The following is a 12,280-nucleotide window of genomic DNA, read 5'->3' as shown; positions in this document are numbered from 1 at the left end:
CCTTATATAAAAGGAAACCAACTAACGGAAGTGCCACTGCTGCTCCTCCTCCAATTGCCGACGGAATGATAGGGATGTTAGAGGTTGTGCCTGTACCATCCGTTACGTGTGCCAAACCACGCTGTGGCTGATCTTGTGTTGCTGATTCCAGTACAGGTTTTTGTCGTGGTGTGGAGGGCCTTCTTGGTGGTGGTGGTGGAGGTGGTCGAGCTGGAAGAACGGGGGATCCTGGTGCTTGGGGTTGCTTACCTTCCACTCCTTGATCGGTAGTGAGTGTTTTGGAACCTGCTTGCCTATGTGCACCTCTCCCATCTTCCATGTCATTATCACCCCTTTCACCTGTTTCACCCTTATCACCTCGTGGACCCTGTGGACCTGCGGGTCCACGTGCACTAACTGGACCTACTGGACCCTGTTCGCCTTTGCCATCTTTACTACCGACATCAGCCTGTTGCTGTTGCTGCTGCTGTTGTTGTTGCTGTTGTTGTTGTTGTTGCTGCTGCTGCTGGAGTTGCGAAGATTGTGGTAATTGCGGTGACTGACTCTGTTTTTCCTGCCTTCCCTTCTCCTGTAGCTTCTGATTCACCTGGCCCAGGAGGGGTTTCAGTTTTGCACTCCTACTATTGTGTCCACTTATTAATTGTCTACGTGCTTCACAAAGAGGTGTCTGCGTCTTCGTGGGCATTGTGCACGTGTTGTCCAGCTCTTTATCAGTTCTGTCCGCTCTATTCAGGTATTCCTGGTACTGTTCTAGGCAGTTTATCTTCTTCAAATCGATTATTGCTCTGAAGCTCCTATAATCCTGTGTAAATTCGTACAATACCTTTAATTTACCGAATTCTTCCTCCGTCACCTGAGGACACACTTTGGGGCACCTTTGTATCTGAATCCATTGGTTTAGGTGGTTATAAATTGTACTCATAATTCCTGGGACGGATGCACTGTTTTCTAATATGCTGAACAAAGTATTTCCTAGCCAGTAAAAGAAATGGGTACAGTATATAGACCTCCAGAGGTTTTCCTTATTATTTATATAGCACCATACATTCATAATGTTCTGGACCATATTCTGCACTGATTCATGCTCCCTCAGAGCATTCTCTAAGTCGTTCTTTACTGTGTTATAATTACTATTGCATGTACTTTTCTTTGCTGCGTTCTCAAATTGACTGTACCGGGATTGGGAACTCCCATCTCGCCAACATTGTGCCTATGAAGTTAATAATTATGGGAGGGGTGCTCCTTCATATGTACACATATATGTCTGTAATATATATATTCACTTAAAGTGTAGTACATTATGTGCTCCCTCCACAGTATTCCTTCATTTACTCTTACCGTCATTTCCCCTAAATTTATACTGAGCTCCTATATTTTATATTTAATTTCTTATATAACATATTTATTTTAATGTCCATTTCTAGGTTCCCTATTAAATTTGAATGTGTACGTCCATATATTCTTAACACCTTATTATGACTATGCTGCAATAATAGGTAGGAAAATTTGTTCCTTTCCTTTAAATATTTATTTCTCCTTTTTTTATAGTGTATAACTAACTGTGAACCTGTATTATACAAATGTATATGTATTATTCATATAGAGTATTATTTATTAAATAGATGGATGATAGGTCAAATAGCGTGTTATTATATGCTGTACATATAGTCTTTTTTCCGCTTCCCCCTTTAATATTACTGTACTGATTATAATCATGTATACTGCTTTTTATTATCCTTTTACTATTTTTATTTGTTCCTTCCTTTAAAATGTAATTTTTTCCTTAAATAAAAATTTTAAATTATTCTATTCAGATTTAAAAAATATTTTATGTTTGCCCGAAACTCCTATTAAATCCTCTTCCTTTAATATTTATATTTATCCCATATTAAGTGCTTTCATTCATTCCTCTACACTTATGTTTCTATTAATATTTTGTACTGAATATATGTATTCATGGGAGGAGGAAGTATGGGAATATGTGAAGAACAATAATATGTGGAATATGTGCACGTACTATACTATTTGAGCTGCTTCATTCTTCCCCTTCTCTTTCTTTTAGTTCATACTACATTTTTTACATTAATATATTCTTCTATTTTTTCTTTAAATTTAAAGGATGGGATCTGAACTGAGTATTTATTTTTTCCAGCTTATATATATATTATTGTATACTACAATGTTACTCCACTCATTTATAATATTTTCCCATAATTTTTTCCCCAAATACATAATTTGTGCCTGATTGTTCTGTACACTCAAATGTTATTTTGCCCAAATAAGAAATTTGAATGCACATGCGTTCTATATAGGTATATAGTAGCAGAGTATATAGTAGGAATAATTTTATTTTAGTTTGCTTTCCCCCCTAATTATTGTTTCAAATATGTAGCTGACATGATTAACATTTTCAAACGAGGAAAATATACTTTTCTGCATTATATTCTGTTCTTCATGCTGCAATAATTTCAAATTGGGCATTTCGGAAAATACCTCCATACACGTGAAGTCATTATTTGAGCTCCATCCCCCTAAGGAATAATACTTAACCTAATAATAAGGGAAAAGTAGAACTTGACCCACCCTTCCATATATGTTAATAATTTCATTGTGCCTATGAGGAACTTGGTGTACTCCCACCTTCCTTAAGCATTTTACCCGTACTGAGAGGCCACTTTTCCCACTTTAAATAGGAAGATCATATGCATATGTACCACTGTGCTTATTTATGTATTCACCTACCTTATTTTATGCAGTGATGAGTATTAAAGGGGAAGGAAGAATGTGGAACACCTTCCAAGAATTTGACGTCCATTTCCTTGTCCCTCCTTTTCTATATGAGCAAATAGAGGGAGTTGGAATTTTTACTTTTACTTCCCTACAACAGCAGGAATTTCTGTTCATGTAGTATTTATTTTGTTACTGTTCCAAAAGTATGGTTCATTAGAAAAAGATTGCTCACATATAAATATAGTATACTTTATACACACAGAGAATAAATTCCCTTCCTCTCTCCCCCCCCACCCTCTTCTAAATTTGAACATACATCAATATTTAGTGAAGGGAGGGGGAGTGTACATTTTTATGGAATTAAATAAGAAGGAAGTAGAATATAATGCGAAAGGGGGGGGTTCCATTGAATTATGTACGCAGGAAGAATTTTTGCATATATATTATGATAACCTTTCATGGAAGCACGTTACTTCCCCCCCTCCCCTCTTATATATATGAAATACATGCACATGCGGAAGTGTACATGTCTCTTCCTTGAATACTTATAACATTTGTGTTTTACGTTAAATATATTATGTAGGCAGTTCCACAGGTATATTGCCTCTATATATGTGTATAAGGGGAATGAATGTATGTAGCGTACGTTCATGAATGATCTGCGCCTGTACAATGTGAGCACTCCACTCGCAAGTCACCATTGTTATTTTATAATGGTATACAATTTGTTCCCTCATGTAGACCATGGAAACCGGTGCAAGTTGATCCCATTGCACTTAAAATAAAAAGTGCATTGCCAATCTCAATTATTGTATATAAAACTGTAGGTAAATTATGTACCCGTAATTTATATGTACATTATACAGGAGAGAGACATTGTCTATGGGTGATATGTTCCCATGAGCTGCACTTTACCCCGGTCCGAAAGAAGGGGGCAGGAATACCCCCATATGGACCACGCGTAAAATCGTGTAACCGCGCGTGACCGTGCGCGACCACGTGTCACCATGGAAGACATAGGATAGGCTTCTTCCGCCGTGGCATTTGAACATGGTGGGACATTACGTTCACACACCATATTCTGTTCATAACTGTACGTACGTATAAACATGCTGCCACATCAGGATTTTTCTCCCTTAGATTACAAATTCAGGAGGTTGCCGCAAGGGGTGTGGATTCTGCAGTATGTGTAAGGGAAAATCTATCTTACATGATTACATTCCCTTAAGAATGTTCCTCTTATATGTGCAGCATGATATTTTTTCCCTTCTGAAGCTCTATGATTTTATAGGAAAAATAATTCACAATAACACTCCAACTTAAGATTACTCTGGAATATGTGTGCACACCTGCGGTCTAACTTCTTATTATTGAGTAAGACACAGGGTTGAATGGTGTAAAAACATATTGTGTCCATAGGTTTCCCTTCTCACTGAGCAGGGATAGTTCTACCTGCACAGAACTCCACACATATAGCTATATACGTGTATACCTCTGAGGTGAACATCGGTAGGCGCATGAATACTCAAAGGAGTTTGCTTCTCTTGGCGTCCAAGAGTTGTGCGTTCCACAACTTAAATTTCCCCAGAATAAATTGCTACCCCCTTTGAGGTGACATAAACTGATCATGCAGAAATTACCAGTGTATGGTAGATCGGTATACGAAGAAGCACCTCCCCAGAGATTCCTTATTCTTTTTTTTTTGCCTGTTGAACGTGTAACGGTTCAAATGGACAAGAAAAAGGAAGCACGCGAAACCAAGCGGACATACCCATGAGAGGGTCTCCCATAAACATCATCGTCGCCTTTTGCTTGCTCGTTCAACCTTCCACTAAAGAGTACAACTTCATAGAGGGCTCCATATGTGTGCACTGTAGCAAAGTTTCCTCCCGAAACGGATGCCCAGGGGAAACTGCTTGGACTACCAATTCATTGCTCTATTGCCCCACCAAAATTGACATATACATGTAACGAGAAAGGATGTCACCAGATGGGTATTATTAAAAGAACTCCGTAACAACAGTGGAAAAACGCGTTAGTGTCATTTGCTTAACATTTAAGAACTCCCTCTGATCTTGCAGGGGACGGTGGGTTGTTGTTAGGCGCGGGAGACGTCCACCTGCCCGACTACACGTTGGTGAGTCGTTGTGGACATACGGAAGAGGTGCAACTTGCATGAGCGCTCAGTTTTGCTAGATTACTCCAGCACATTTATGCACACGCAAATGTATGCATCTATTTTTACGCTTTAGTGCATATACCCAATCCTTTCTTCCGAGCCGACGGAATGTGCGGAGCACCACAATTTTGTGTAACCCCCAAAAAAAAAGAAGCAAAATGTGCTCGGCTTATTTCCTTCCCTTGGAAGTTATTTTATTCTCAAAAAGGGAAAAAAAAAAAAAGAAATCGACCGCTTCATTTATTCTACATATATTTAAATATTGCCCATGCGAATTTGAGAAAACGGAAAAAAAAAAAAAACAGGCCAATGGAAGAGGCCAAGAAAAGGAGAGCAAACACTATTGATGGAAGTTTTTTCTCTTTCTTTTTTTTCATTGAACACGTGTACATATATTGTGGAGCTTCACAAAGCTAACGGCAATAAACCGTCATCTGAACCATTAAGTGGTCGCGAAAGTACATGAAAGAAAACAAAAGATGAACAAATTGGAAGGAGCGAAAAAAAAGGTAGGCGAGAAAATATAAGCGCAAATAGGTGAACGACTAATTGCTCAAATATGTGATCGAGCCGACGCTCATACGTGTATATTTAGGCACACATGTAGTAGGCATAATCAAATGGAAAACACCATCGCAGTACCAAAAAATTAAAAGCTTTAAAAGGATAAGTAGACAAACGCTACCGATAATTAGCACTACGAGCACACACATATATACACAAAAAAAAAGCCACATGGCGGAGGAGGTATCGATGTGAAGTGGCGAAGTAGAATTTCAAATGGGATGCAAATCCGAACGAATGGCAAAATAAAAGGAACAAAGATGTGAAGAGGCACTCCATAACGGGGGTCGCTACATCGAAGGAACGTGTTAAGGGGAATTTGCATGGGGCAGAACTCAAAGGAAAAGCACAACGCCGGGATATTTCCATCTCTGGGGAGATATGACAACGTGCCACACACGAGCGACCCATTGTACGTGCGCAGGTGCACCAGCCACCATCCGTTCACGCTCCAATATAGGCATCTCCGCGGCCACCCCAAATGGCCCAGCACTGCCTAGATCAGCCGGGACGCACACGACCACTTACAAAGGCCCCGTTACAACCGCTTGCAATCGCTCATAAGCCGAAGTAGCCAGAGAGGCCCAAATTTCCGTCCATGTTCCTGAAGGTCCTGAAAAAACTGGAAATCTTGGAGAAGCCATCCGCTTCATCCAACAGGTCGTCATACACGGAATCGAACCACGAACCCGCCACATCTGCGCTGTTCTGGTAGAACCCGCTGTCGCAAAGATTTTTCCCATCACTCTCATCGGACGAGGAGTATATCCAAAAATTCGAGTGCGTGTAAATGTGCTCATATGGAGTGCCAGTCAGTATCTCCCTATTAATCCCTTCAATGATGTTTTTATTTAACTTTATTTTCCCCCTCAAATGGTGCATCTTCAAAACGGTTTTGTGAAGATCTACCGGCAGACTAATACTTCTTGGTTTCCTTTCCTTTAGACATATTTGCGTATCTTTCATTTGCTTCGTTCTGGAGACCCTACTTGGGCCGAAGCCCCTGATTACCTTTCGAGTGTTGCTACTCTGGTGGGGTAGATTCTCCTTCTCCTGTCCGCTGGGGATTCTGACATTCTGATTTTCTTTTCCCTTTTTTTTGAGGCGACCACTGCCCCGTTTTCCCTTCCGAGACAAGTGATGGCCACTGCATACCTTTGCATCCGCCGCTTGGACATCCTTCAAATGGGGATGTGGGGGGGTCCCTCCAGGGATGCGCTTCCTCCCAGATTTAGCTAATGATGCATCCGAAGCGTTATCCTCGTTTGGGCGTTCATCCGTCCCCTCTTCCCCCCTCTCCTTGTGAACAGCGCAAAGGGAGGACCTCCTCCTTCGAATATCGTCGCGCGCAAGCTCCTCCAACACATCTGCCACTGCTCCTACCAAATTCATCTGCGAGGAACCCTCCTCTGCTACTCTATCCGATGCTTCCCCGCCACCGAAACATATGTAAACAAAACTGCACAGCTCGAACATGTTAAACGGTCTTCCGTTCACGTAAAGGACAAATTTCTCCACCGAGCTGAGCATAGCAGCCACGTCATGTTTCCTCCTCCTGCGCTTGCTCAAACTGGTAATCCCAAGCAGCGACGCGAACACAGAAACCAACTTCACATATAAAAGGTACACCTTCCTAAAGCAAAAAATGCACACATTCAAGTACTCGATGTACAACCACAGGTAGGTGTCACTACGCCCCATGTCGTAAATCTTCCTAATCACTTTATCGTCCGCTCCTTCGAATGCCATCTTTAGTAACTTCCTCATGGAGAACACATTCTTAACGAAGTAGGTTCTATCATTGTCGTATAATTTTTTGTCTACATTCGTCTCTATATCGTCAACAAAATTATCCGGAGAATCATCATGCATCGAAACTTCTGTTCGCATTTGCTTAGTAGAGCGTCTCTCCGGACGGATATCAGATCTCCTTCTTCTCCTGGTCCAGACTTCTTCACTTTTTGGAGGCACCTTTGATATGCCCTCCAGCACTTTGTTATCAATCCTCTGTGTAGCAACCTTCCCAACACTGGAAACTTGCCTCCCCATCGAGCCATAAACGAACATTTCTTCAATGCTCGTGCAGAGCGTTCTTTCCTGTCCATCCCTTTCTGCTCTATGCCCATCTGGGATCCTCACTTGCTCTTTGGTTGGTGTTATTTCCCCTGTTAACTCTTCCTTTGTGGGGCTTCCCCATTTAGTTTCCTCCATGGAGCTGTTCCTCCCCTTCCTCAAAAACTTATACTTGGTCTGCTCGGAAAAATTAATAGAGAACACAAACCTCTGCAAAAAGAGCATATCCCTGTAAAGCTGATCAATTTCATGCAGGTGTGAGCAGATCTCACTTTTCCTCTGCTCATTCATGGCAGATATTTTACTCCAGTTCGTCTTCACAAACTCGTCCAACTTGTTAAGGACTCCACAGTTGTGGTTAAAAAGGAGCAAATTGTCGAGCACTTCAGGATGGCCTCTCGCAAATTGGCATTTATCGCCACCGTTCAGTGGGGGTTCTGCATCCATAGACGACAGTTTCTCACTCTCCACCTTGTTAAAAAACGAGTAACACTTCACTTTGTTTTTACTCACATCGCCTGTATGTTGTCCACCCTGAGAGTCGCCCATCTGGTATACTTGACACATCTCACCTTCTGCACTCTCACCCACTTTCTGGTCCCCCAATTTGTTCCCTGTTTCGCTGTGACTCCCTCTGACATAGAGCGTGTCACTATTACCAACTACCATTTCGTCCTCTTTTCTCATAAACAAGTTAACATGATTCTCATGACAAATCTTATCAGAGTGCTTCACCTTATGCTTCTCCTTCTCCTCCTCAGGTATCCCTTCTCCTCCATTCCGCTTCCTGACCGCCCACAACTCCGAGAATCTTTTCGTTAAGCTGACTTTTCGCGGTTCCTGCCTTGAATTGGTCACCGAGTCTCTCTTCTGCATCATTTGTTCTTCCAACTTGCCCTCTCCTCCGGGTGTGTAACCCGACGGAGCTGCTTCACCACAATTGTTCCCTTTATTGAGGGGGGGCGTTCTTCCTCGCGGTTTGGAGGTAGCTGCCCCACAGACGCAGTTATGATAGCCGCCTGTCCCCCCCGCCCGGGCGAACAACTCCCGGTGGCATAAATTGGCATACAAGTAGAGGTACAAAAAGAGGTAAGAATCGTTTATGTCTTCCCCATTCAGACACATGAAGCTGTAGTAGTTATGCTCACTAACCTTAACGACTCTTCCGTTCGCCGCTTTTATTTCGTTAAGTATGTAAATGAAGTTTCTATAAATCTGGCTGTGCTTCAAATAATGGGTTATCACTCTCACGCGCGGTTGCAAGTCCCCTCGGAGGGGCTCCCCCTTCGAGCCAGACAAAACCAAACCCCCATCACGCCAATTCAAACAAACTAACCTTCTCACGTACCTCTCCACACAATCAACAAAACAAATATCCTTCAATGCATCGACCATATGGTGGATGCTCTTCTTTAAGAAGCTCCTTCCCAACCGTGTGATGCTATCGTTGGCGAAATGCTCTTTAAAAAAAAACAAAATGACTTCACTCTCCAGTTTGGGGTGAAATCGTATGTACTCCTCCATTCTGAGCAATTGTTCTTCTTCCAGGAGGATGAAAATTTTTTCCACTTGAGCGTCCTCTTCGTTTATCTCCCCGTTTATCTGTTCTTTTTCCTCTCCTACTGTGTCTCCCCCTAACGTGGCCTGCCCATCTTGCCTCAACCACTCCAGCACTACCTCCCTCAACCCCCTGCTGAGGCAGAAGTTCTCCTCAAAGTACGCGCTCATCACATTTATTAGCGTCACGGAGAAATTGTAAAAATTAACATACTTGCAATTGTGCCGATCGAATTGGGTGACGGCCTCCCGGTTCACCCTCAGGAAGAGCTCCCTCGAGGAGACATTCCCACATGTGCAGCGGAATCGGTTCAGCTTCACCTCCAGGCGGTGCAACAATTCGGAGGGACCACCTGGATCGCCTATATCTGTCTCTCCCCCCCCCGGGACGCAAAAGTAATCGCGCAGAAACTCCCCCCAGGAGAAGATCCTCAAATCCATGATCCGCTTCAACCGCCGAACGAGAAACGCGTAGTCCTTCTCCACCCACACGTTGTCCACCACGCGGTGAAATAAATTCTTCACACAGAGGAAGAGAAAAATCAAATGTCTATACTTAACCATGTGGGGGCTGATAACACTATTATTCTTATTTTCAATGCCCACATAGTCCGAATCAAAGGGGGACACCTTCACCATCCGATCGGTCTTCGTGTTGGGGCATCCAAAATCCTTCTTCTTCGTGCTGAACAACCCATCAATGCACTTTTTATTTCTAAAGTTTACAAAAATATTATTTGACAAGTACATAGGAATGTTACACGAGGCGATCAATGCGTTGATCAGATCACTGTCGTCATAAAACCTTGTTATATTCAATCTCTTATAGTAGGGAAGTATCTGCGTGATGCCTACAAAGATGCTTCCATTTCGTTTGTTTAAAAAGTTATAACTCCCTTCGTAAAGGTACTTGTTCAGCTCCACGTCTAAGACATTTTGCAGCTTCTGGTAACACCCATTTTTGTAAACATTACTTATAATATTTTCAATTAAAAAAAAGCATTTGTCTACACTCAGGCCGATACCCAAACAACAGGCACAGATGCTACCTGCTGAGGAACCCGCTATACTGGTATGCATATTAAGTATGTTTTTTTCTATTAACAAACTGCTCACCCCTAGGTGGTATGGTATTAACAAACCCGCTGGGGAGAAAGAAATACCCATGTTCATTTGCTCCTTAAGCAGATGGCCTAACAACATGCTGCCCTTCTTTTTCTTCTTCCTTACCAATCCGTACCTATTTATTTCATACCTATTGAATACCTTCGAAAGGGTCTTTTTTAAATACACTGCGTAGGAAGAATGGTCGCTTTTTTTCTCCTCCATTTCGCTCTTCAGGGGAGAATGGAAACCCTTCCCAAACATTTGTCTGTCTTCACTTAACTGTGCCGAGTCGACATGCCCACGCAGGTGTGATTCATCTTCGGCTTCCTCCTCATGTTCCTCCCTATCCTTCCTCACCTTCCTCCGTGCATGACGATAATTTCTGCCCGAACTGCACAAGGAAAAGGACTCTTCGTACTTTCTACCCAAGGTGCTCTTCCGCCGAAGTGTAACTTTGTCTTCATCTATCTTCACCCTGTGGGATAGGTTCTTTTTCCATTTGCTAGGGCATCCTTCCACTTTCGCTTTGCCACTTCGCCCTTTTTTCACTTCACTCTGGAGTCCCTTCGCACATCTCTGCGGCTCAATATCCTCCAAGGTGTCCGCCTCCCCCAGATCACTTGTGCATCTTACCTCCTCATCTACGGCTACTCCTCCTCTCACATCCGTAAGTGCATCCTTTCCACCTGATCTGTCACCCCCAAAGGGCCTCCTACAAATGGGGAACTTCCTCTTATCAATGTGGTACAAATAATTCCTCATGCAAGTCTTCACCTCGTCGGACGCAATATACCTCTTGGACTTCCTAGCCTTCTTATATATGTAGTTAATATCTGACAGGTCCTTCCTCCCTACCGAGTCGGTCACCCCCTTGTTCCTCACACTTTGAAAAAAAAAATAAAAAGAAATAAAGTTGGCTATCTCAATTTTAGACCTTATCGTATCGTCAAGAAAACTTACAATGTACCTATTATTGTGGAGGGTAATTTCTTCGATCTTTTTGTTGTTCCTAATTTTTGCAGTTTCTTCACTTGTGCCCTGTTTGTCCTCCACATCACATACTCCCTTGGTGCTATTCGCCGTAAAACCGAACTTGCTAATCTCTTGCAAGTTGAAGAAATTCTTGAAGTAGTTCTCATAGAAGAAGAGGTTGACTAGACTCTCATCCAGGAGTCCTCTACCCTTCACTTCGACTGTCCCGCTACGACCTTTCGGGTCGCTTTTTCTACCCTCGCCCCCTGGCTCCTCCTCACACACCTTCCCTAAATCATCCTCCTCTTCATCTTCCTTCTTATTCGTTTCCCTCCTATTGGAGTTACCCATTTAGGCGGGATTTTTACACACCCATGTAACTATGTGCTCCTTGTGACTCCTCCACCCAAATGGGTTTTTCTCCCTCGATGTACTATCTTGAACTCCCTAAAACCTGCTATGCTAAGTTTTTTACTACCCCACCTTCTCCTCAGTCTCTGCTGCCGCTTCGTGTATTTTAGCCACTGAATGAGAAGTGCTTCCTGGAGAAGGAAAACAATTATGTGCTATCTCATCTTTCAGAAAGGTGTGGTCCTTCGCCCAGCCATGTGTTCCCGTCTCGTTCGCTGGATGAGAGCCAGTAATTGCTCTGAGGGGCTGCTACACAATGGCTGTCCCACAATGAACCTTCCTCGAATGATTACATGGAGAGATAATTCACAGGCACCTCTACACGTCTCTCCCGTTCGCTTCGATTCGCAATTCTCGTACACACGCGGGAGTTACTCACTCAGTAGATCATTCGACCTAGGCCGTAGCACGTGACGAAAAAAAAAAAAAAAAAGGCTCTGACATCACTCGGGATGCTGAATGTATGCTTAAATGCGCCTATTTCGCGTGCAGGAACAAAAAGAATAAATGTAGATAACGCGTGATCTTATCTCTGCTACGTTATACTTCAAATTAGGGTACACCCTTTTACTGGCATGGCCAGTCAAGCCTCTCCTTCACGCTCCTAATTCCTTTCGTGGGTACGAACAGGAAGAAAAAAAATTGCAAAATTGGCAATAGAACTGTTCCATTTTTTTTTTTCCTCTT

At 42.7% G+C, this 12,280-nt stretch overlaps 1 protein-coding gene across 1 annotated transcript; it reads right to left on the bottom strand.

The window, feature by feature from the left end:
* Window positions 1–6,031: 6,031 nt before the first annotated feature.
* On the bottom strand, window positions 6,032–11,533 carry PCOAH_00009710 (Uncharacterized protein; the record flags this gene model as incomplete). The annotated part of the gene is made up of 1 exon (XM_020057780.1): window positions 6,032–11,533. The coding sequence occupies one exon, from the start codon at window positions 11,531–11,533 to the stop codon at window positions 6,032–6,034; it is 5,502 nt and encodes a 1,833-aa protein (XP_019913200.1).
* Between the last annotated feature and the right edge of the window lie 747 nt (window positions 11,534–12,280).

Source organism: Plasmodium coatneyi, chromosome 4 (genome assembly GCF_001680005.1).
Source record: "Plasmodium coatneyi strain Hackeri chromosome 4, complete sequence".
Lineage (NCBI taxonomy): Eukaryota > Apicomplexa > Aconoidasida > Haemosporida > Plasmodiidae > Plasmodium > Plasmodium coatneyi.
The sequence above is the reverse complement of the archived record's forward strand: the minus strand, read 5'-3'. Positions and strand labels throughout refer to the sequence as shown.